Below are 26662 nucleotides of genomic sequence, written 5' to 3' on the forward strand. Positions count from 1 at the left end.
TATATAACTATGAAAAATGCTTATATGTTGTAATGAGTTATTGCATGCTGTAGCAAGTTTCCATAGCTTGTAGAGATGGGCATGTGCAACTGAGGCTGAGCATGAAAATCCCAAGGCTCCTAAAAATCTTCTGCTCCAGAGAGAGCAGTAGCTGGAGAGTTCAGCAAGGACTTCCCAGGAGGTTTTGCGGGGTGAGAGTGACGTATTCTCTGCAGTGGGTTCATTGGAGTTTCAGAAAAAATGCAAGTTAACTCCAGTTTGGTGCTAAGTGTCCGCTCTTTTGGCCACATGCCATTTGGCTTTTCTGGCAGCCGCATGGAAGTGCTCTTTAAGAGTAAATTGTGGTTCAATCCTGCTGCTTTTAGGCATTAATGATGCCTTTCGCACGGTCATCTTCTTGTGATCAGGGCTTAAGTCTGGAGCTTTCTGCACTGATTTTGTATGCTTTGTATACTTTTTATATACTTTACGTGACAGCCTGTAAGTAGTATGTTTTCAACTCCCTGCTTCTTCAATATGATGGTCTTTGTTATTATGTCCTCTTTATATTTCTTTAGCCAGCAATCTGGAAGCAAGGACCCTGTAAGCAGGGATGTTGTCTCTTCCATTTGTTTTCTGAATTTAGGTGTCCCCAGTGTCCCATACTTTGCCCAGTATCACTTTTTCTTGCCTGATTTCAAAATCGCTGGAGTTCTGCAGCGAGACAGGAGTTTTCTGCTCTACCTGACTGGGAAAGGAAAAACATTCTGGGATGGTGGAGAAGGAACCTTCCCTCATCATTGTCTCTGCAATGTGTTAATTTTTACCCTGCTGTTAATTAGTAAATAATTTGTTTAAATCACATTTACACTTGATAATGATTTGGGGAAACACTCCCAGAGTCACCCGCAATAAATATTTTCTGGGCAGTGACATTGCTTGCTCAGGCTGCTTGGGAGAATGGGACATCCTAGTAGATACGGAGGTGCAAGTGTAGAGCTAAACTGCACTTCTAGGCTGTCTGCAAGCTTGGAGTAACCATACTCTGAGATAGTGATTTGGGGGTGGTTAACCCTGTCCTAAAATTTTGTCTTTCTTTCAGCACCTGAATGGTCAGGGAAACAAGAAAAAATCTTATCTTGAGTGATAACATCTTTTAAACAAATAGTGAGTTCTCATCTGCCCAGAGAAAACTGGGGTAGAAGTGCCACTTTATTTCCCAAATTAGCCAAAGAACTCATTTCAATAAATGGTGTTGTAAATGATACAATTAGAATGACTTCATTCTTAGTATGCTATTTTAATGTAATTAAAGTTCAGAAAACCTCTGGAGCTTGTCTTAGATAAACCAGAAGAAATGCAAGATGACTGCAAATTTTGTAGTGAAAATAAAACAAAAATGCCTTTTCATGACCTTTGAGAATATTTTAATGTAATTCTTTACCAGCTCAGGTACTCTAGATAACAAATCCCTTGAGTTCAGAAAGCCTCTCTCCTGTCTTTGCCTAAAACAGGAAGAAATCACATCAGGTTCTTTTTTAATTTTGGTATTAAACTAAATTACAGGTACTGGGAAGAAAGACAAGGGCTTGAAATGAGGTGCAAGGGAAGACGCAGACCAGGGCAGTTCTGAGGTTGCAGCTGGGGAGGGAGATGGAGATGGCCCTGGGAGAGGAGCCAGACTTTTTAGCAATTGCCGTTGATTGCTAGCATGGGAAAAGGATCAGGTCTAATACTGATTCTTAGAAAACTCTTGCTGTATAACAGTTGTTTGCTAGTTAGGAAGGCTTCTAAATCACAGCTTTAATTTAGGAAAAAGTCTGATATATATGAACACAAATTGAAGCTACAGAATCAGGTAATCATGCTGTTACAGAGCTCAGCCCTGCTTTTCTCTGCTCTGTGCTATTTGTCACTTTTCTCTTTTGGGCCATTTGAAAATGAGAGCTCTTCTGGCTCTGCGAAGGCAATGCAACATGCCTGTGCAAAGCCCCTGCACGTGGCTCTGTCCTTGTCGGCCCAGGATGTGGTCCTCACATCACCTATGGACACTGGCAGAAGATACAGCGTCTTTTACTTGGCCTGAAAAGCAACTATCACTGTACAAACAACAACATAATGGCCATGGAAGGAAATAACTTGGCAGAGAAAATTGGAAGGAAATGACTGTTGTTAGAATTAAAAAAAACCACCGCTGCTGTTAGAAGTATCTAGTCTAGCTGCAACCAGAGACTACTTTTTTCCTTCTTTTTGCTTCGCAAAAACTGGTTGGATTTCTTGCAGCAAGTGCAGCTATTTGTTGTAAAGACAAGCTGTCAGCAGGATAGATCTGACCACACCATGCAAACATTATCTATATTATATGTTTTATATATATAAAATATTATCTATATTATCTATATGGGGGAAAGCTAAGAAAACATAAGGACTCCTCAGATCCCTTCTTCATGTACTGTGGGTTCAATCTTCATCATAGCCTATAAAGGAGCACCCCCTTAGGAGGAAAGTGAGTGAACCAAGATGCACGATGCCAAAGACAGGGAAATTTTATATGGACTGAATCAGACTAGTTAATTTTAGTTGTACCCAAAATCTATGAAAAGCTAATGAGAAGGCCAATTTTAGACTGAGTTAAGAGTGCTAAAGTCCAGATAATACATATTCATGGTAAGGTATAGCATCTGTGAATTAAAATTGCAATTTTGATGGCTAAATCAGAATCCAGAGTTCTGGGCATATGCCTGACACAGACATTTCTTTTCTTATCACCTTAAACTTCTTGGTGTTTGGAAATCTTTTAGGATTACTATTCAGGAGCCAATTCTGAATGATGTAAAGGTGCCAGTTTCCATGCCTGCTGACCTGCTGCTAAGCTAACAGAAAGTGCTGTAAAATTTAACCTCGCCATAGTAGTAGTAATATTGTAGTTGTGATGATCCAAGCTAAGAATATAAGCAAGGCAAATGATGTAGGGAAAGGCCACTGTACTTTAGTAGGCCAGATTATATCACTGGGAAAAAAGAGACATATTCTGGGGAATGTAAATCTCTTTTTAGGGAAAAGCTTTGCAGAAGCCCAAAGGAGGGTTTATGCAACCAAAAGCATGTCTGTTGTCTCCCAGTTTTATCTGTTGGGCTAATAAAAGATTTTCCTTCACTTTGCAGACCTTATCTCTTTTTGGGATAGCAGTGAGCTTTAAGATTTGGGAAGTTTGCATTTTATCATAATTAGTTCTGCTCATCCTCTGTGATGTGGAACAGCTGGAGCAGCCCTTTTCCTCTCCCCCTTCAATCTGCCATGGGAGAAGTGTCAGGTGAGTTAATAAATTGTAGTGGGAGAGGGCAGGTTCAGTAGGAGCTTGTTGATTTCCAGGTGCTTTGTGTCCTGTGGCCTGAAGTGGAGCAGCAGCAGCAGCAGCAGCAGCAGCAGCAGCTGAGGTTTCTGTGAAAGCCTGAAATGGAAGGAGTGTCAAGGTAATGAAAAGTGACCTTGTCAATACATATCTCTCTTACTTTTTTTTCCCCTTGTGTTTTGATAAGGAATAAGCAGAGTGAAAAGGAGGTGTATGTAAAGAGGGAAGTTTATCTTCCCTCCTTGTATTTTAAGGTGTGTTTTCTCTTTGCTCTGATTAAATGGCTGTTGTTAGTTCAGCCTGTGGTTAAACATCTCAAGTGTTTGTAGCTAATTTAAGAAAATAATCTGTGTTTCTCAAAACAAGCATATCTGAGTCCCACATCTCTCTGACCAACTACTGTGAAAACAGTTTAGAAATACTGTTTTAAAAAATATTTCCAGACTTTACCACATCTTTCTTTCATGCTAACAGAACTTTATTCTTTGTGGACTCTTTTCACTTTAGTGTAGCCTGAAGAATGCAGTTCTTTTTATTTTACTTTTTCACCTTCTTCCTCAATGGCATATTTACCTTCTTCCCTTAAAATGAAAAACTTGAGTGGAGGAAAAAAATGTGTAATTGTATGTGCTCATTAATCCCTGTGATTCTAATTATACCTGGGGCAAGATAATTGTAATTTGAACTAAGGCAGGCTTTACAGGTCTCATTGAATTTTAAAATATATTTCCAAGTAATGGTTTTAATTAGATTCAAGTGATGGTGCTGCTATTTTGGGGATCTAATCTTCACAAGCTATTTGTCTGTGATGGTTCATAAGACAAAAAAGTGTTTAAACTTTAGAAGAATTCTTTATCCCTAAGAAAAAGCTGCCCTAAAAGCAGTCAGCAATACATTTCAAATGTGCAGCTACAGTATTTTATATTCTCAGTCGTGATAATGTCAAACTTGGGAAAGCTTAGAAGGCAACTTGAACTTGTGTGCTCTTTTACTAGCTCTGAAATCTTAGGCTGATGATTCACATTCATATATTTTAAAGTAATGCAGACTTATGGGACTTCAAACACAATGAGCCATACGCTTCCTGGAGCAGCTGAGCATGGAGTGAATAAGACGATTGAAACACAGCAGCACAAAGTGCCTGATGTGTGCTGCCTGGCACAAAAGAAAACTTCTCTATGTTAAAATACCATTGCAATTTCAGATCCTTGAAGGCAGCAGAGCACAAAGATCTGATCCAGAGCTCAGTGAAATCAGTGAGGGCTTTTTCCACTGATTTCAATACTCTTAAAGCCAGAAGCACAGGTTTGTCCAAGCCCCTGACAGAAGCACAGGGAGTGTGCTAAAACAAATCGGTTGCACAGCTGTATCCTGTGTAACTAATGTTAGTAGAAAATGAAATTATCTTACTCCTTCTGGTAAAGAAATAATTTGGAGAAAGGATAAAAGGACAATTAACTCTCAAACCACTCTATAAAAGAGGGAAATGTGGAGGTGTGTGGATCTCATCTGTTCTAAGGATCTTGAGGATTTTCCACAGAGAGGATGTGAGTGCCCGACTTTGGTGCTTTCTCAGTGGATTCATTTGCTGCTGATTGCTTCGTGCCACAGAAGGGCCTAGGAAAGAGTGAATGTCACTTTGAATTGCCTGCCACTAGGAACTTTGCACTAAAAATTTAGCAGATGAATTCTCATTCTGCGTTTCTGTGTTATTGCAGAAAAGGTGGAAGAGTGTGTGTTGTGTGTGTGTGTTTTTTTTTTTTTAAATTACAAATCTCTATCTGCAAAGGAGAAGAGCCTCTGAAGAGAGCAGTTTGGTGCTGAAGCAACTTTTGTCCTCCACTCAAATAGCAAACTATTTTTAGACAGTTTGGATAAAGTTGTGTTCAGCCTCCTGATACAGTATCAGAGTTTGTTTTAGACTTTCTGTATGAGCCTAGCACTGCAGCAATGAGTGTACATCTAGCTTCTCTGCTGGGTATGGCTGGCTGGGAAATAAGGCAACTCTAGTAACTGAAGCTGTGCGTTATTGAATAATCTCCTTTCCCAGGCACACAGAGTTCAGCCCTGTAAATCTCCTCATGAATCACCTACTTGTTTATTTTCTCCTCTCCTTGATTAATTCCCTGTTTTCCTTAGTAACAACATTTCACCTGTTTCCCACCCTTTGCTGCTGGCAAGCAAGAGTGTGATCAGCTGCGGAAAGGCTTGCTCATGTCTGTCTTCCTTTTTTTTTTTTTTAAATATGGCTACAATTATCTATTTAATGCTTATCTATGACTACTGGTAGAATTAAAATTTTAGGGATAACTTGCGTTTTTTTAATCTTATTTCATTGAATCTTTTTTCCACTTTGTTGCTAGGGAACAATAATTCAGTTATATTATTCTGAAAACATGACTTTTTTTGTAATTAGTTTGATTATTTTTACTGACTCAACGTATTAGTTGTAGTGAGAAATAATGGATATTTACAGTAGAGGGAGCAATAGCACCATTGCTGTTACGTTTCTCTGGTTATCTCTCAGCTGTTGTAGCTTTATATAGCAGGTATTTTAAAAAAAAACAACAATTAGCTAGATGAAATGATGTGGTCTCTTATGTAGTAAATTTTCATAATGATTTGTATTAACTATTAAAATAATGCTTAGTTTTACGTGAAGCAGAAATTTTTGTGAAGGGAGTTGTCTTGTAACACAGCTGGATGAGCTAAAGAACAATACTGGTTTTACCTGGCATTTTCTCTTTTAATGGTTGCCTTAAAGCAATGGTTTCATAACCAATTTTAATTCATAATTGGCATATCTTGCACCTTCCTTTCAAGGATTTCAGAACAGTTTAAAAACCCTTGTTAGTGTCTGTGCTACCTGTGGTTAAAAAGACTGTTCTGGTGTTGCTATGGCGATTGTGGTGTTACAATATGTGCAAGATGAACCCTCTACACCCTTAAAAGGGAGTAAGGGGTGATAGCAGTTCACGATCTCTTTGTTCAGCCACATGAGTTTTTAGTGGGAGGCAGTCAGAAAAATTAGGAGAATAATTTGGAAAATGGTATCTTAATTCAGGATGGAAGGCATATTTCACAGGCTATTGGTAGCAGACATCCACTTTCCTAGATTTGTATTTGTATAGGTGTGTGTATGTATATGGTTTTTGAACCTGCATTTTAAGTCCAATGCTATTACTAGGCAACTCATTTTTACTAATCCTCTGAGTGGTCACTGGAGAAAGATTTCAGTATAGTTGAATATATTCCCTTACATGAAGAAGTCCCCTGAAAAGGAGGAGGATGCGTTTGGTTTTTATATGGGAACTGCCGGTTTAGGAAGGATGCTCTCGCAGTTGTGTTCAGACACAGGGTTTGAGTATCCCCACATGCGGTCCAGAGGATGCAGCTGAGAGCAGAGATTACACCTAAATGCTGCTCTGAGATGCCTTTTCTGCACCCTCCTTAATCCAGTGGAATTACAGGAAGGATAATTCTCCTATTGGGTTTGAACAGGCTGTGGCCCTTTATTTAGGGTAGAGATGTGATGCCCCGTGGCAAGTAGTTTGGGCTGGGAGACAAGATCTTAGGTGAAAGTGGAGGGGCGAGGAAGTAGAGTAACGAGTTTATGAGGCACTGTGGTACAATTGGTGGATGCAGATTAATGTTGGCCTGACAGAAACCAAAGAATTAGTTTAGACTTTCCTGTCATAAAATTGAAAAGAAAGGCAGGCAAGTCCAAAAATTTTTTCTATTGGAAAATTTTGATTTTTGCAGAGACTGTATTTATCCAAGTATTACTCCTTAAAGAAAAGAAAATTCTAATGAGCTTCACTGTTCAGGCTGTGAACTCTTCCAAACAGGGACTCTCGCCAGTACGGTTTAGATAATGCATGGCAAAATAAATTCAGTCTGCAGAGATTAGAATAAAAATGAGACATGATGGGCAAAAAATGTAGGATTAGAGTTTTATTCATTGTCAGTGAGCTCCAGAGTAAATACTGATCTCCAGAGTGCTGTCTTTGTGAAACTACTTTTCTTACCAGAAATGCACTTTATAATCTCTTTGGACAGAGATTAAAAACAAAAACAAAACACCCTCAGATGATCATCTTGCAGTTCAAGATGGAACTGTCAAAACGTTGTCATTTATTGTAACTGACTCATTTAAAAAGCTGAATCACAAATGCATAAATGGTTCTTATTCATAGCACATTTTAAATGGAATGTCACTGTTTTGTTTTATTTAATTTGGACATCATGCTATCTTTGTAGAGTCATACTGATGTCGTTTCCATTTTCCTGTTAAAGGTTGCTCATCAGCAAATTACAGCAACACCCTTTTGTTTGACTTTGATAAACCAGCATTGCTTCCACACATGCATGCCGACATTGTTTCATCCTGGTATCGTGATATCATCTTGATAGAACCATGGGAACTTACTTCTATCTCCATAACGATGTCATAATTACATCATAAAGTCTTCAAGCAATTATTACATTAATAGGTTGACTGAAAGTACGTATGATGCGTAGTACATAGTGGCCTGTGCTATAGCTTTTGTGTTCAGACTGTACCAAACTTTGAAGGTCTCCAAAGAGTGGAGCCTCCTGATAAACATTTACATACACTAATTAGTGTTTAGGTATGTTTCAGCAAAAAAAGTACTTCATGCCCTGTAGTTAAAAAACAAAACAAAACACTACCTGTTTCTGTGTAAACTCAAAAAATTGACTTATTAAAGCTATTCTTAACCTAAGACGATGACCCCACAGGGTTGACAATTTATGAATCAATTAACTCTACTCTTCTTTAGTACTCCTTGTGCCTCTTGGAGCACTTTATAAACTGAAATGAGACCTCCTTGCTGTTTCTGTGAGGAAGACAGGTATCAGTAGAGCCGTTTTGCAGAAGTACAAAAAAGAGGCACAGAACTGAATTGCTCAAGGTCATTTTGCAGCTCCGTAGCAGAACTATTGCAAGAACCAGAGATTCCTGCCTCCTTTTTCACTTCGGGTGCTGAGAGTCTCTGTCCCACTCAGTCACTGTTACAGCTGAGCTCATAGGTGGTATTTTTACCTGTGTAATCACTAGCCCTTTAGAAATCCCATTCCTTGAAAACAAGTCCTGATACATAAATACGTATGTATGTATATAACCCGTAAGTAATAGGAGTCAGGGGACTACTGGAAGAGAAGATGCACAGTGCTTATGGGAAAATGATGTTTCTAAAACATGGGTAGAAAACTGCCAATCACAGAGACACAGGAAACATTGCCCTAAAGAAACTACAAAAGAAGTCAAACCCTGCAGTGCTTTTCCACTTGAAATTTGGAAGAAAGTCAATGACAATCCTGTTTAGCTAAGGATATTTCCCAAACCGAATAAGGAATCGACTGCTTTAGGGCTTGAACTGTCTTTCTGCTATAAAAATTATATTGGGCCCTAAAGAAGAGGGTGTCTCTGTGGGCAGAGGGAAGGACAGAGCGATGTCTGTTGGGTAGGCTCAGCTGGAGGCTTTTGAAACCTTTTCATGGGTAAATTTCACAGAGGCTGTGGAAAATTCTTTTTCCAGAGGGAGACTCTGGAGTTTAATCCCGTTCACTGAAAGTTCACAGCAAATTCTGAGTCAGTAGCTCCTCTCCCTGATGTTAGTGTCTGAAAATGTTGTCCACCCACACCGTTATGGACAGAACTACAGCACAGCAAGGAGGTAGCTCCACGCCCAGGCAAAATGCTTCAGATATAATCATATCTTTGGAAGTTTTCAAATGATTTGCAGGAGCCTTGGAGCTTAACTTCTACTAAATTGTAATGGGGAGGGGGTGCGCCTAACTCCGCTGGGCTCTGTTCGTAACCCCAGCTTGGTGATGTTTGCTTTTCCTCCTCTTTGCCTTCTTGCTATGTCTTAGCCTTAGTTTGCAGGAGATGTCAAGTGTTGAGCACAGTGTCAGGCTTGTAGTACGTCCTCCAGATATAAGGAGAACTGAAACAAATGCATGCGCTGCTGATGCAGCTGGGATATTTGACTCCTGACCGGAGTAAAGAGTAGGAACTGTTGGAGGAGCAGCTGGAAGCATCAGGCTATATTTTGTTTGCTGTTTTGCTAGCACACCATGAACTAAAGAAAGCGTTATAAGCCCTGAAACGGCAAACCATTCTACCCCGGCAAGGCTAAGCCACCTACCTTTCTTCTTCTTTAGCAATGCATGTTGGAGTATCTTCCTCCTTTTGATGCTTTCAGGCTTGCACGCTTTGCACTGTCAAATATATTGCAGAAGAAGTCAATTCAGTTTTAAGTATAATCACTTTGTAGTGCAGAGAAGATACCTTTCAATACCCTTTAATGATCTAGAAGGTGAATTGAATAATGTTGTAGTGAAATTAAACAAGAAACTGTAGAGGAGGTCTGGGAGGATGTCCAGAAGGATTTAATAAAACTGGATCAGGCACTATGATGACAAATGAAGTTCAGTGAGGATAAATTCTAGATAATACATTGAAGGGAAATAACTTAAGCTGCTCATATACACTGATGAATTCTGAATTAGCTGCAATTTCTCAAGTGCAAGATTCTGGTGTTATCACGGGTAGTGCAATGTCTAATACCAAGGCAGAAGGGATTAGTGAGGGATTCTGGACTACTCTAGCACAGGGTGGAGGACTGCGTTACTGAACAATATGGTTTACCGAAAACATTGGAATAAGATAAATGTTGATTTAATCCAAGTGAGAGAAGGTGTCCTGACTAACTGCCCTAAAAGTAGTTTCAGTTTCACAGTCTAAGTGGCTGGTGTGTTGTGCTGATCACAGTTCCTGAACTTGGGACTGTCAGCATCAGAACACAATCTTGTACTGATCAGGCTAAAAGCATCCAGATGAAATCTGGTCTCCTTGGTGTTAAAGGGACTTTTGCCTTTAATTTCAGCAGGTCGAGGTTTTTACTCCAGTTTCACAGTTAAACTAAATAGTAATTCCTGACACTTATGTACATTACTGACTAAAGAGTGTAAAGATTTCTACCTTCTTTATGTTGTTTACGCTTTATTTTGTTTATTTTTTAAGTACTGATGTTATGCGGGGTTGCAGATACCAGACACAAAGGAAGATACAATCCCTGTTGAAAACCTCTTTAGTCTAGTAAGTTAGACAAGATAATAGCCATTGGAAAATCCAAAAGAATATTTAGTAGAGAATGTATCTTCATTGCCAAAATTAGTTTTAATTTGGTTCCTCATATTAAAATATATATATGTGTATGAGCACACATATATATCCATAGAGAGCAGGAGGGATGGCATTGGCAAAAGATTAAAATCAAAGGATTAAAATGCTATTAGATATAAACAAATATGAATTCATGGGTTTCAAATAAATGATATTTGACTGTGTGGATGATAATGAATGCAGTGTTTACTTCTGTTGCCTAGGAAAGCCTTGTATGTTTATAACATCAACATTTGAATCTTAAATTCATTTGTCATGTCATGCTGTTCCATTTTATAACTGATGAAAAGATATATCTTTGAGATAAAAGCTTCTGCTGGCAAAACATCACTATCTGATACTCTTTAGCGCTTACAGAACATCTGAATTGGGGCAGGGGCAGCTCCTTTTTGGGTGTTACTTTTGGGAGCGAATGTGTCTGGCCCAGGAGCACCTGCTGTGCCTAGAAGTAGTAAATGGAAGCTAGAAGGGAAACGTGTGTCCTGGGCACTGAAATATCTTGCTATAGCTCTATCCATGCTGCTTAAACGTGAATGTGGACTTTGCCTCTGTGCAAAGGATCAGCCAAGACTTTTCTTAGGAGTAAAATTCCCCTAAAGTAGTGCACCATTCAGCTGAAGATCTAAGAGTATTTCACTAAACCATAATGAATTAAGCCTTTCCCTGAAGGTAAGAAAATACTTTCACTCTGTTGCAGATAGGTAAATTATTACTTAGAGGAGTAATTGTTCTCTGAAAGGTCACAATTCATAGCAAAAAGAAAGGAATTCAAGAATCTTTACTCCCAATATTTCTTTCTACCTAATTTTCTACCTAATGTATATTTGTTGTTCTGGTTTTGGTACTAGAGTAAAAGTGTTCTTTAGGGATATACCAAAGTGAATATTCCTGTGCTTGTACTACATGTATGAACTTGTTCAGAGCATTTCCAGTAGCCATAACTGCTAGAGCTACACAGGTACTCTGTATTTGTTTCACTCGTTGGGATACTTGGCTTATCTTTAAACACCCATCATTTAGAAGAAGTTTGTCTTTGAAGCAAAAAAAATGACTTTCAGATGGAGGGTCAACATGTTAAATTTTGAAAGCAAAACACTGAATTCTTTCTCCCTGTTTTTTCATAGAATAGTGCTTCAGTCAGTTTTGCCAAAACGGCATGCTAGAGCATATATTTTTAACAACTGATATTGGCCCAGCTCTGCCTTGCACTAAAAGAAGAGAGGTCACCCAGGCTTCCCTTTCTGGCTATTTGCTTGGTATCTTGGTCTCCCTACTGCTGAACCAAGTGGCTCTACCCAAGAAATGGAGGCCTGATGAAACCACTTGTGCTTTCCCTACTCTGAGAAGATAAAATGCGTGAAGGGCTATGTAGATTTCTGTCCTTGTTATACACCAGGTCTGGTGGTTCCTTAGCAAGGAAGAAGCCCCTATACTGGGACCAAGGATCCAGGTCAAAAGTTGCTGAATCTCTGTAGCTGGATGACCTGTAGCTCAGCCTTGCAGTTCTGGATCACAGGCTGTCTGTGAAATTTTCCTAATGTGTCATAGTGTGGGTTCAGCCTTTTCCAGATCTTCACCAGAGTACAGGGAATAGCTGACGCAATACAGCCGAAGAAGGTAAAATGGCTGATACTTGTGTATAGTGGTTGGAGTTGCTAGATTTGTGATATCAGCTGTGATGATATGGAGAGCTTCCTTTTAGTGAATATCAGTGTTTCTAAACAGATCCAGATGACTGCTGAAGGTTTACCCTTTGGAGGAATGGAATAATTCAGCTCCAGCAGCTGTAAGGCATTACGTTTTCAAGGATATTCAAGATCATGTGTGGTCCTTAAGAATTTATAGTGCAGCTTTCCTAGAGGTAACTTTGATACCAGCCTCTGTCAGGTTGACAGACCAGGCTGTAGGAATACCTATGTTGAAGGCAGCTCTTCTGTTGCAGAAGGCATATGTCAGTCTTGCCTTCTGTCGTATAACTGACCTCCCTCATGGAGCAAGCATCACAGTGGTACTATCAGATACTCTTACTTCTGCTGAACAGTATCATCTGGGACTTCCCATCTAGGTCCTTATTTTCTTCTCCAGTCTTACAGCCATCCTTCTCCTCCAAAGCTCTTGGTACACCAGAACTGTACTTCTGGCTTTTGGTCCCATCAACGCTGGCACCCAAAACACCAGTGCAAAATATCCAAGTAGCAATTTGTATTGAAAATACAAAATGTACAGGCGCTTGGGGCCTCTTTGTGCCATTGAAAATCCTTTTAGAATGTTATGCCACTGAAGCATCTCTCATAGTATACAAATGCATTTGTTATCTGTAGCTTTCTGAACTGGCCCAGACTTTATTGGGAATCTCCAATATACTATAAGCATGTATCATCCCTGCTTGTGAACCAGTCTCTCTTTTTGTATATGTAGGAAGAATAAGAGAACCCCAGCAAGATTTAGTGGTAACAAAAGCTTTTAGAGCCCAGAGCTAAGCTGGGCTTTGAGTTGTGTAGGATCTCAGGTACCACTGCAATCAGCTGAGTGCCAGGTCTGTAATTGTTATGGAGTGAGGTGGAAGGCTGGCCCTTATCTCAGGGAGCCAGAAAGCCAGGAAGGTGTGTCTGGTGGACAAGTCATTGTCTTTGGCTAGTAATGAGTTTGGTTGCAATCACATGTCACTTGTTTTCACAGGCCAAATATCCCAGAATTTTTCCTCCTCCACACTTACTTGGGGCAAGCAATACTCAAGAGGAAGGTGGAGCTGTCCTTGTGAATGTCTGTTTAAAAGGAGCAGAGAAAGGACACCTACTTATAGGTGGGAAAGAAAAGGGTGAAAGGACAATGAATGAGGGAGAACATCTGGAAACTCTCCAGCCATTGTTCTAAGCTGGGCCGAAAAGATCGGGGTGAAAAGTGGCAGAAGATCTGCTTAGCAAGGCTCTTAAGGCTCTCCGGAGAGAAGCAGTTACTAGTAGGCAGGGAGACACTGAATAATCGACACCCTGCTCCTGGTGACAGCAAGAGTTATGACTTCCCTTGAGACCCAGTGAAAAGAATGGCTGCATGTCTTTGTTGGAGTCGGGGTAAAAACTCAAAGTCACTGAACAACTCCAGTGCATCTGACATGGCCTCAGTGATTTACTGGTCGTGGCCTTCAATAATACCAATTTTTTTTTTTAGAAGTAAAAAATTGAAGGGTGCTTTTGTAACACTTCACATGTTACAAGACTCATCCAGATTTGTTACGTGTACGATAGTGGCATTTGCATATAAAAAAAAAAAAACTCCTCAAAAGGAACAACCTCCTCATTTGATTAGCCTTATTCATATTTGGGTAATTTAGGAAAAGACATTCGACTCACTGGTTGGAGTCTGGTGATGTGACATACATCATACATCTTCAGTGCTGTAGATACTGTGAAGCACTGAGCAGGCTAAATACTGCTGGCATACAGACTGCTGGCAGCATTTATGAGGGCTTTATAGTGCAGTTTGTAGTAAGGAAGTCCAGGGGATTTTTTGAAAGGATGTGAAAGATGGCACCCCCTGATCCAATAAGAACGTATGAATCATTTTACATTTTGAGGGTACTTGTAGTGTTTTTAGCCAATCAGTTTGAGTTTTATTAGAGCTTCTTAAGACAACCCAAAGCCTAAATACTCTTGCAAATTTCTTGCAAGATCCAATCACTTTCTGTTTAAAAAAAAAAACTGAGCTCCCATTGTTTTTATTTTTACACATACAACTACACTACCTTTTGTATCCCAGGGAAAAGCTTTTTTGTTATACAAATTTATAATGATGAAATGGAAAACAGGTTGGTATTTATGTGCAACCATGTGTGAAATTAGTATCCTACAAGTGCCCTGAGACGAATGCATATGGCAATAAAGTAGTAGTGTTTAATTTTAATGTGTGCTTCATCTTTAAAAATGGTTTTCTGAATAGCTACTACATACGCTTACAAAATGCTGCCCCAAACGCTTTAATACTTAATACTTCCTTTTTCAGGTCCAGTTCTGTAACTCTTACTGCACTAGGCAGAACCTGCCAGGGAGCTTCCATGGGTTTTAGGAGCTCCTTGTAAATAAACACTGCTCAGTATCACTAAGAATGTGGCAAACTTACAGAATGAGGTTTAAATTTTAGCAGGAAATTTCGTTAGAATAAAATGTACCAACTTAAGAGTGCTTGCCTTCATAAAGAACTTCAATCTTAAAAGTACAGCACAGATTTGGCCAACACAAGCTTCTGTCTTCTACCCTGTTGTAGCAAACAGTCTGGCTGAAGGAAACCACCTTTTGCCATCAGTGGGTTATTTTGCATTGGTTGACAAACTGTGATGCATTAGCACTACCAACTTATTTAGCAAATGTCATCAAACAGCTGCTAGAGAATAAAGATTCTCAGTCACTACTGACTTTTTCCAGTCTCATGTTTGTAATGTTAGAGAAAGACCTGTATGTTGTTCTCAGATGTATCTGTTGTTCCGCTCGCTGCTAACTTGGTTTAAGCCTGGGTGTCCAGAGTGGCAAATGCAGTTTTTCTGGATTTTTATGGAAGAAAGTGCATTTGTTTTCCAATGTAAGCAAGCCTTCGGATTGCCACAGTGATCAAACTAAAAACAATTTGCAAGATAATGTTATAACTGTATTATACCACCTGCTGGCTAGACTGGTGCTTCTGGAGAAGAGGGCTGATCATTGGCTGGCTTTCTGGCTGAGCTCTGGGAAATTGGAGCTGATGTCGACTCTGGAAGCAGGTGATTAGATGGCAACTGGAACAGACATTCCCCCTTTGGCTTTCCTCCAGACAGGGAGGATCACAACAGCAGGGAAGATGCTGGGACAAGGGCTTCTGCATGGGATTAGAGCTAGCTCTGTGCCTGCTTATACATCTGTCACAGGTCCAAACAAAGGGTAGAGCTAACCTACATGTGGAAATATACATATGCGAGTGCTGCCAAGCCAACCTTGAGGTGCGCGTTCTGTCTACTAAGAGCAGAAACAATCTGTGGCATATATGTGGGAGTTTGAGCCTAAGCATATGAAATATGCCTTCTGCCTCCCACATCCTGCCCTTGGGGCTTCTCCACGGACCATGTCTCAGGGCACATGCAGATTTTTCCCTTGCAACGTTCCAGATAATCTAGAATATGCCTAAAACTTCCACCATATGTACCCATTTCAGTTTAAGAGTTTAGTAATTTCAACCCTAATACCTAGACATATAGGTCTGAGCAGGTCTCTGGGTGTGAAAAATTTTTCTCACCTATCCCAGAATGTAGCTGCAAATAACTTATTAAAAGCACCCAAGGCTGCCTTGTTAACAGCAGAGCAGGAAGATAAGTCTTTAGGTTTTCTCTTTGATCCTCTCTGTTAATGCTCTGTGTTTAGAGGCCGCTGTGACACTGGAAGGGGTGGACTTTCCGCACAAGTAATGGTCTTTGTGACACCTTGCAGGCTGAAGCTTGTCTGCTGAACCAGCAGGATGGCTTTTCTTATTGTGCCTGTGGCTTCTGGAGTCAGAGCCCTTAGCCCATGTATTGGGTTTTGCAGCATTTGACTCATGATCCTTTGTGCTGGGTATCCAGTTTGCGAGTGCTTTCTGTAAGTGCTGTATTGTTTCCAGTCCTGCAACTGTCCTAGAGCCTTAAAATACTTTTTCCTATAGAGGATTTGCTGTCTTGGAGAGATGAATTTTACTGACCTTCTGTTCAAATGCTTCCTCCTCCTCCCATCCTATAGCTCTCATGCTTGTGGCATCCAACTAAAAAATGGTTTTTGTTGCTGATGCTTCTTATTGCGATCTTATTGGAAAACCTGAGTGTAGTAGAGGCCTTGAATCAAAAGCCTGTGTGATAGTTTCTGATCTTTGAGCAGCTTCAGGGGCCATCACAAATAAGAGCATTCGTACCTAGTTGTTTGTACCGAACCAGCTGTTTGGTACTGATTGATATATTTGTCAAGTAGAGCCGTGCACAAGATTAAAGAGGTTTCTGTCAGTGAAACTAGTGTGCTTTGGCTTATGTAATCCTACAGGGGTTTTTAGTGTTTTGTATTGCAGGGAAACTGTAGGTGCCTTCAGCATTAGATCTAAACAGTGAATTATATAGTGGAAAACTTTTCACTTCATATTTAACTGCTTTTCTTTGAGCAACAACCATTGTAAACTTGTTGGTGAGACTTGAACTGAGGAAATGATGGTTCCTAGTTGTTAATGGTATTTTTAGTGAGAGCCCTATCCTACTCGCAGAGATAATGAGAATAGTAACTCCCTTAATGTCTGGGTTGCACTAAAATCTGCTGATACCTGAATACGGTTGTCTTGATCCTGCATTGCCGTGGGCTGTGCCTATATAAGGTGTGTGACGAGTGTGACCATTGCTTGAGCAATTGTCCCATGAAAATAGTGAGTACACAGTGCAGGGCTTTCCTGGCCAGTGGAGCAGCAAGCACAGAAGTATAAACGTGCTGTGCCCAGTGCAGCAGAGATGGACAACAAAATACATGGCTATGTCTTGATGAACTTTGTAATGGACCTAGATAAAAAAAAACCCAACTCTTTAGCCTTTAATAAAATGGAAATTCCCTTTTGTTTTGAAGTACCAGAGAGGTCTGGGACCACTTCTTATTCTATGAAGTTGTCCCATGAGGAAGAAATATAGCTTGTTTTCAGAAACTAGCAGTATCTTATGGTTAAATTATTAGCAAAGAATCCAGGTCGTTAGCAGGATGGTAGGTCAGATAAGGAAACTGCTCTCCTTCCCTCAGCATTTTGAATGCTGCACGTCTGACTGCAGACTATACAGACATGGATGCTCTCTGTAGGCTGTATGAGTTCTAGTATCGATGATATAGGTTGAGCCTGCAGAATTCATAAGGAAAGGGGAATATAAATGCTTGTCATTGACAACATTAACCCCCTTTCCTGGGTGATGCCAAACCCTCCCTGCTTACAGGCAACTTCTGCCTGGCTTCTGAGGATGCTCCTGAAGGAGAAATGTTTTGACTAGATTGTACTAAATACTGAGTGTACGCAAAGTGTTTCACTAGGAGGCCCCTGTTTTCCCAGCTACCGAGGCTTTAGCCCACAGTTTAAAATCAATCTGCACATAAGAGTGTCAGGGAGAATGAGGGTTGGGGAGTGAACCAAGATTGTGTGTGGACAATATTAGGAGACAGGACCTTAAGATGGGTTTTGAAATGATGGGGTTTGCCTAGGCCCTGAACACTGAAGGCCACCTCTCCATTGTCATACAGCAACTTAGAGAGCATGGAAGAAAGGATGAATGGTACTATAGAAGGAAGACTGGGTCTGGAAAGGATGGCTGTAACCTAGTATTTGTACTGTGATAATGCCCTGGTGATGGAGGTGGGGCTGATTCCCAGATGCTGGGTGCGTTAGGAAAGGCTACGCTGATGTCCCCAGTGAGGCTGGGGAGCTTGGAAATGGCTTTTGTGTTGATGTTATCTGCAGAGAGGTGTGAAATGACCCTTTTTATCTGTAAGCATAAAAAGATAAACTGCTGCAGTTAAAAACAGCTGGCATTAGGCTTTGGAAATGGGCAGCAGATCAGAAATCAGAAGGGAGGCAATAAGGCAACCAGAGGGAAACTAAATGCTAAACCTCTGGATGTGTACTTCTATTTTTGTGGTCCCCAGCCCTGACATATGCTTTGCTTTTCAATTCCTCTTCAATTCCTGTAGTAAACAGTAAGGTCAGACAAGATGTGACCGGGATCTCGGTGCTGTTCCTGTTTGTTCAATGTCATCGGGATACTCAAGCTTCCACAGGGAAGGATTCAGCCCTTTTATCAAGTGCAATATATCTAGTCAGTGGGCACACATCCAAATCCAGCTTTCTCTGCCCCACGGCTGGTGTATTAAGTGGAGTTCAGATGTAGAAAATTCACATTCCTGGTGTATTATTGAGTAGGAATCAGATGTAGAAAACTCATGTTCCTCTGCCTAAAATATTCTTGGGTAAAATAGGAAAGGTTCTGCCAGACTTGGCTGCTAACCTGCCTTCCAGATTGAGATCTGATGTGAAAGGTGCCACTTGCAACCAGTTGGCTCTGAGATTTCTGCTCTTTTGGACTGTTTCCTGAGGTGCACTAGACTGCTGCTTAGCTCTTTCCAAGTGCTTCAGTGAGTCCCCCTGTGGTGACCAGGCTCCAGGAGATGTTTTGTCCTTGCGTTTTCTCCAGCTGACTTCCACCCCTGCACCTATAGAGCCCCTTAAGCATCACGTGTTTCCAATGGCAAAGGAGAGATGATGGGATATTTTCCTGACAGGGGCATGGGAACCTGCTGGTTGAGGCTCCAGTCCTGAGAGAAGGAGATGCATGCATGGTGCAAATGGATTATGCAGGGGTGATGCAGCTGCAGATGTGGGTATTGTGATGGTTGTTTTAGCTTTCTAGTGGTCCAGGTAGCAGAGACAACTGTGAGGTGTGACAAACACTCCCGTATACATTGGTGATGTTCTGGATGGGGGAATGGTAATGCTTCTCCTTAAGAAGGCTGTTAGCTGTAGAGCTGTTTGTGACTTTAGTGGAATGAGGAGCTGGTGAGGCTTCAAACAGCTGAACATGAAAAAGGAAGGTGCCCAAATGGCAAATGTCTGTCTGTCTGTCTTTGTGCTTCAAATCTTGATAGCTAGGCTCAGGGAATAATAGTTAACACAGCCACTAACAAAGCACAAACAAGTATTCCTCACAGGGCTCCCTTGAGATGGCAATTTTTGTCTGAAATCACAAATATCAGCCTGATGACAGAGAAATAACATCACTTAAACAGTTGAGCCAATGTGTGAGCTGGGACGAGCACCTGAGAAGGAGTTTGAAACCAAGCTCTCTACCCCAAAGCCCCTTAGGACTGCGAAGAATATAGACTAGGTGAAGGTACCTGCACTAACATGCGATTTTACTTATCTTTTCCAAAACAATCATGCCCCACAGCCCATGAAGAAAAAAAGAAATGGGGGATTTTTTTTTCTTGTAGCCACACTGACCTGTACTTTCAGTCCCCGACTACCTGCCCGCTAAGCCCCGCGGTTAATCCTCAGAGGGGGGATGGCAGCGGGGGGGAGAGCAGGGAGCCCCGCCGGGGCGGCCGTGCCCGCACCTGTGCGCGGCCGCGGGGCGCCTCCGCCCGGCGGCGCGGGCTGAACCGCGGCGGAGGGCAGGCGGCGGCGGGGGCAGCCTGCGCCGCGGGCGTCCCGGCCGCGCTGAGCCAGCCCCCGCCGGTCGGCAGGGAGCGGCGGGGCCGGGCCGGGCCGTCACGGCGGCGAGGGGCATTGTCGGCAGCGGGGCGGCGGCGGCGGCGGGGGGAGCCGGGCGGTGGGAACAATAGCGGCGGAGGGAGGGGAGGGGAGGCGGCAGGCGCGGAGCCGGCGGCGGCGGCGGGGCTCGGCAGCCGCAGCGCAGCCGGCCGGCAGCCGCAGCCCAGCCCCGGGGCAGCCGCCCCGCAAGCTCCGCCGGAGGGATGAGTCGGGAGGCGCTCGGCTGGGCTCGCCGCTAAAAGCGCCTCCATCCATCCCTCCCTCCCTCCCTTTCTCCCTCCCTCCCTCCTTCGCTCCCTCCCTCTTTTTTTTCTCTCTCTCTCGGCTCTCCTCCTCCCTAACTCACTGGATATTAGCAGCCGCCGGCCTCGCCGCCGCCTCTCCCCCAGCCATGAATCCCGCCGAAGGGGCAGCGGAGGACGGCGCTGTCCCCGACTCCGAGGTGGATGCCTTCTTCCGCACAGGTACGGCAGCGGCGGGGGCGCGGCGCGGCGGCCGCGGAGGGCTCCGCCGCGGGATGCGGAGCTCGCCCTGGCACCGGGCGAGAAAGCGGCGGCGGGGTTTGGGGGGGGGGGAGGGAGGAGGGTGTCCCCGCCGGCCTCGCTTTGTCTGTCCGCCCGCCCGCCCGCCCCCCCGGCGCGGCTGCCGGGGGGCGCCCCTTGCCCGCGGCGGCCGGGAGGATGCGCCGCCGCGGGGCTGCCTTCCGCGGGCGGCGCAGCGACGGGGCGATCGCCGACGGGAGGCAGGGAGGGCTGGCAGCGCCGCCGCCCCCTCGCCTTGCGCCGGGGAGGCACAAAAGCCGCGCGGAGAGAGGGGGCATCCGCGCCCGCGGAGGGCGGGAGCGGGCGGGCTCGGGCGCGGGACGCTTTTTAGGGGAGCGGAGCCAGCTGCCCACCCTCACCCCCGCTAGGGCACGGCCCCGGGCGGCCGGACCCCGCTGGCCCGGCGGGACGCGGCCTTTCGGGGCAGCCCGGCTCCCGCCCGGGGGGACCCGCCGAGCGTTTCGGGGCTCCGCGCTGAGCGGGTGCTCAGGTGGAGCAGAAGTGCGGTTAGGCTGCGTGGAGCGGGGCCTTCGTTACCCGCGCAGCGGTTAGTTAAATCCTGTGGGCGGTGGGTGCGCGCCAGGGCTGCGCTACCTGTTCGTGAAGGTGTGGCGTGCCCGGTGGCCCTCTGAAACCCGGCTTTGCGCAGGACGAAAATCTCACGTGAAACGACCTGTGGTATTTTTCTCCCCCTGTTCTGCAGCTAGAATCTTAAGAAAGCATTACAGGTTTCTTGGTAGATTTTTAATTAAAAACTGTAAAGGATTAACTCCTTGTTTCATAAGGGGATTGACCCTTTTAGGCTAGGAATGACACTTAACTGCCACAGCTGTTTGTCAAGACTCTGCTTTTCAGCTGTTTTTCTCCTACCTGATGGTTTGCTGTGCGGAGTGCTTGGAGCTCCAATTACAAAAAACAATTATGTAATCACTGAAACTTTAAAGAAGTTCATTCCTGCAGGCCTGCAGCAGCTCTGTGGCTCCGCGCTATGGTAGACTACACCCCATTTATGTGAAAACCCTTTGATCTAGAGAATAACTGTAATAGGGATCGGCTGTGTAGATCTTGTAATCCATAATCCATTAAACCGAGGAATATTTGTATGTTGATTGCCTACCTGTTTACAAGCAGATTTCCCAAGTTTCAGCAGTATCATTATTTGTGGGCTCCTGAAAATTTGTAGAAGAAAAAAAAATCACCAGTTTTCCTTTTGAACACACTCTCTTAATTAAGGTTCCTCCCCAATTCCTATCTTTTCCCTATTTCCCCCAAAGCTGAATCGTTTTCCAGTGACACTGCCTTCTCAGTGTAAGCAGGTTGGCAGAACTGAACTTGGAGAGAGTGAGGTCTGTGTCACTTCTGAGAAAAAAGTATTCCTAAATAAGGACAGAGCACAAAGAATCGTATGATTAGACACTCTTTGCATTCTGTCTTCACCAGAAACTGTACCTACAGAATCACAAATACACTTGTTACCTGCCCCATGCATTTAACCAGGAGTTTCCAGAAAGTCTTTATTTCTGCTTCTAAGGGAAACACAGTCATAGAAACATAGGCCTGGAAGGGATGTCTAGGCCACATCCTTACACTGAGGCAAGAGTAACTACGTTAAGTCCATACCTGATGGCTGTCAAATCTACTTTAAAAAGCTTCATTGAAGATGACTGCAAAATTCTTGTTTCTGCACCATTACATACCTTTCCGGGCACAAAATGCTGACATGAAAAAAAAAAATCTGTTAATAATTCATCTTTATTTTTGTGAGTTGTAATTACCAGGCAAATATCACTGAGAAATAGGGAAAAAGGAGTGATAGCAGGCTTGACTCCTATGAAATTGCAATGTATTTATTGGTGTGAGGTGGCTTCTGTGGTTCTTGTGTGCCCTGTTTGTGTCTGGGAGTTGCATGCTCATGTTGTGACTGCCTGAAGCTGCTATTGGTTTTAATGGACAGAACAGCTGATGTGGTGCTTAAGAGAGAAACTGTAGCTAAGATGTTCAGCAAATGCAGCTGACACTTCCAGCCCGCTTTTCCTCAGGAATCAGTGGCAGGCCTGCCTGAGAAAGGAGTATGAGACTGGGTCTAGTCTATAATAGCTGCAGAGACCTGAATAAACTTTTTAGCATCCAGATACTCTCTTATTCCTTCTGTCTTGACTTGTATTCTGGGTTTCTAAAATATCACCATTGCTGCTTACATGCTTTTGTATATTGAACAGCACAGCAAATAAAAATGAATCTATGTGGCTGAAATGTTAGCTGTTTCTGTAGTGCAAGTGCACACTAAACCACCTAAACTCTTTCCGAGTTTGTAGCTGCCGCACGGAAAAGCATAAACTTGTGCTTTGTTATTCCCAGTGAAAAAAAATGGAGTCCGAACAACTCACATCTCACTCGGAGGCTTTTAGCGAGCAGATGGGCTTTGCGTGGAGCCTTGAGGATCGATAGGCTGCTCTCTGGGAGCAGCCGTGGAGGCTAATGCTGAGGATGGCGCCACAGCTCCCACACTAGCACCCAAACGTGCAGGCGTAGGGGCCTGCTATTGGTAATACCAATTATGATAGTAGGTCTCTAATCTGTGTGTGGAAAACCAAACCAAATGAATTAACACGAGGTAGTGAAGGAGGGCCTGTTCTTGAGCTTGTGCTGATGAGAACTAGGAATAACTTTTCAGAAATGGGTGGATTTTCACCTGTGTGGTTGGTATTGGAATTCAGTTAAGTGTCCCTAGGGAAATGTAGGATTGGGACTACTCTTAACTTTCACAGCCAGATATATGCAGAGAGTAGTAATTCCGTCTCCTTCCAGAGGATCACGCTCATGTAACTGGGATCAAAATTAACAGATAGAGGGACTTCAAGGGCACAAATGACTATTGCAGTCTCCTACTCTGATTTCTGGGATAACAGACTGTTAAGCTGAGGCAGTAATCTGCATTAACTCTATCGCTTCTGCTTGAGCAAGAAACCAAATCTGTGCCTAGATACACCTAGATACACAAGTTTCTTGTGATTTTGGTGATGTAATAAAACATGAGCAAGTTCTCTAGAAGAATTCTTAACTCTATATTAAATTTGCATCAAGTTTCTTACGTTGTGCGGAGCTGGATCCAAATACCTCTTTCAAACAGGATGAACATAAAGGAAGTTGCTTTGTAAAGCATACAAACGACAGCCATCCCTTGGATATATACATAGAGGGAGAGCTTTGTCTTTGTGTCTCAGCTACAAGAATTTCTGTAGGGTGTTTTGGAAGCAGAGGTGAAACATAAGAAAATCTTTTACCAAAATTTTAAATATTTATAGAGGTCAGTGACAGAACAACTTCATAAAGTATTGATTACTAGAAATGATAATCATTGATATTTCTTATCTATTATCGGGCATTGTTTTCTTTTCTAAATTATATTTCTATCACTTCAGTATAACAGTCTTTCTGTTTGGTAAAGATGTAGAATTTGTCATTGATACTTCCTGTGGGCGAGTTCAAAATTGGTGTTGTTCTGTTGCCTTTGACTACAATGAATTATTCTGTTTTTTGCTTTCCATCAGTAAGTTAGGCTTTCAGTGTTGTTCATTGTGCGTGAGTGACTGGCAGCTTTGCAACTAAATAACTCGAAAATGATTGGCAGTGCACAGGCTGTTTGATCAATAGATGTGCTTGAAATTATGTCTGCAGAGAAGTGCTCCTTGAGGTTGATGGAATCAAGTGTCTCCTAGTAGAGCAGATAAATTGATTCAATTTAGATGTCAGTGGTGGTGAGGTGTTTGCATGATGCCAGACTTCCTCACCTTGAGACTTTATAATTTATAAGGTCCAGCCTGGTAATGCTCGCTGATAAAGGAGGCTCTGTGGTGGAGAAGACAGGTGGTGCGTACCATTTGGAAAGCTCCTGTGGCCTTTAAGGTGATGCTGTTAATTAAAAAAAAAGTACTGCTCTCTGGAGACTCTGACCCCTGATCCTGTCAGGGATATGAGTTTTGCTCCTTTCCTTATTATCGGAGGTAGGTGGTTTTTCATGTAACTGACAAGTGGGAGAGGGGAATGGTTATTCTGCTATACATGAAGAACCAGATCTTCCCAAACCTCTGTCACTCAGTACCCCCACTGCATGAGGAAGGTTGTAAGGCTCTGCCCATGCCCTTGTCCTTGTCCCATCCCCTCCCTGGGACGCTCTGGAGGGAGCTTTGCTGTTCTCGTCTGCTGGTGGGGAGTTGGCCTGTTGATATGGCATAGTGACACACAACAGGTGAATTGGGAGGTCTTGGTAGGAATAGCTATCATCTTCTCCCTTCAGCCCTGCAGGCACTACTCTGAAATGGGTGGGAACCTGTGGGTTTGTGGGATCTTGTGACAAAAGGGAAAGAATCTCTATTATCTGATCCTGGAAGGATGTGATCTTAAATTAGTGATTTGGTTCAGGAGAGGTGTGTACCCTGTGTCTCCAAAGCATTTCTTTCCCATCCTTTCTTCTTCCCCTTTTGAAAGGACAATGGGAGTGACATCTGATAGTTATTTATAATTTATTTCTTCTGGATGAGATTGCATTGCATTATAGGACAGTAAGAAGACATTTATTCTCTTTGATATTAATTCAATTAATGCTGAACAGAATTACTTCCAGAGGGAGAGACCTTTAACACCCAGCTTCTGTTCAGAGCTGATATTTACTGAAGTTAACAATCCTTTCCTGATGATCCAGTCTGATTTCCAGACAGCGCAGAAAAGGGAAAACAAGACTATAGCACGGGCATTAGCAAAGTTCATAGGTGATGCAATAAGGCTTGATACAGCACTTGTTGAAGCTACTGGAAAAATTCTGTTGCCTTTGCTGGGTTTTACAGTGAGGCTGGGAAAGAAAAGTGCTGTCCCCAAATTTTTCCATCAAAGGATCCCTAAACAATGCTCTAGGGCTTGTGGAGACCATTTTGCAGCAGAGTTTAAACGGCCATGTGCCCATCTCAGCTCTGCACCTGAGAGGGGTGATGGGCTGCATGGATAAAAGTGAGCATCCAGCTTGGTTTGGCAGATGTAACTATCACTCTTCTCATACTGTATCAAATCCCCTATAAACTGCTGGGGAAACATGAGGTTTTAGAACAGCTAAAGGAACTTTGGGCATGTGTGTATTTTTTTTTTTTTTCCCCTCCTCTTTCCTGTTGAGCATACACCCTCAATGTTAAGAACCCGTTGGGGAGTTCTCTGGCCGGACAGGTGTTCTGGGCCCCTTGAAGATTTGGGATGAAGTATTTTGTTGTTTCAGCTGCTGTGACCTTATGGTCCCTAGGAAGTTTGATTGTGGATGTATAGCAGCTTTATTGCTCCGTGGTGACATGTACCGTACAGTACCCAGTGGTATTTATAAGTCCTTCATAGTTATATCAAAGAAAATACTTATGGAGTATTAGGCCTTATAAACCCATAGTGCTGTGCATTTTATGACTGGAACTTAAAGTAAGTCATGAAACAACTTAGAAGTATTTATGCTTTTGTTTGATTTGGATTGGTGTCCTGCTTTTAATATTTCTCTGGATAAACAACTCCTGTTTTACAGGCTTGTATGGCACACATGCCCTGTGTTTTAACTAAAGGGCCTCTGCTGCTGGGGAAGTTTTGCCTAGCAAATTTGGCAAGAATAGCAGAGCATATTACGGTATACATTTTTGGGAGAGGAGGGGGAACCCTAGGTATGAGAAAAGGTGGCTAACAGAGAAGTCAAATAAGATTGTCTGAATGAACTCTAGAACAGAGAGGGCTCCAAACAAGAAGTCATAGTATTTTTGAATTAAATTTTTTTTCCACCCAGTTCTAGGGCCAATTGTTACTGTCATACAAATCCAGAGTAATTCAACCAACTCTAGAGGAATTGTTTGAGAAGTTTCACTAACGTAACTGAGAACAGAACTTGGCCAGCCACCGCAACAGCGATCATAAATCTAAGTTTGAGTCAGTTACCTGGGCAATATGTGGACTGCAGCAGGTTGGAATAGGATTTAGTGTGTTTCATGTTAAGAGGGAACTGATATCTCAGTGAAATATTTCAGTTTTCATGTCATATTTCAGTTTTGGTTCAGAATGAGCCCAGTGTTTGAACACAGGACAGACTTCTCTGTCACAGAGCACCGCAAAAGTCTCTGCGAGTATTGACAGAATAATGTTAACGTCTATCTTTTCTTCATTTATTTTGTTTTCAACAAATCAATAAAGATTGAAAGTAAATTATTAGCTATGTATGTTCAATGCTGCAGTGTGAAATACCATGTTCAAAAATCTGTAGAAGTTTAAACAATTTGTTTCCTAATC

At 42.7% G+C, this 26662-nt stretch overlaps 1 protein-coding gene across 8 annotated transcripts in view; it reads left to right on the forward strand.

Annotated features, from left to right (window-relative positions):
- Nucleotides 1-20125: 20125 nt before the first annotated feature.
- The window catches only part of KALRN (kalirin RhoGEF kinase), a 528885-nt gene continuing 522348 nt past the window's right edge, over nucleotides 20126-26662 (forward strand). For 2 of the 8 annotated variants that reach the window (XM_068949096.1, XM_068949098.1), the window contains exon 1: nucleotides 20131-20281. In XM_068949096.1, the coding sequence (XP_068805197.1) occupies nucleotides 20209-20281 (73 nt within the window). In that variant the 5' untranslated portion in view covers nucleotides 20131-20208. Of the gene's footprint in view, nucleotides 20282-26662 lie in introns of all 8 variants that reach the window. The other 6 variants (XM_068949099.1, XM_068949100.1, XM_068949097.1 and 3 more) reach the window with 6 other exon arrangements.

This window comes from Struthio camelus, chromosome 6, assembly GCF_040807025.1.
Source record: "Struthio camelus isolate bStrCam1 chromosome 6, bStrCam1.hap1, whole genome shotgun sequence".
Taxonomy (NCBI): Eukaryota; Metazoa; Chordata; class Aves; order Struthioniformes; family Struthionidae; genus Struthio; species Struthio camelus.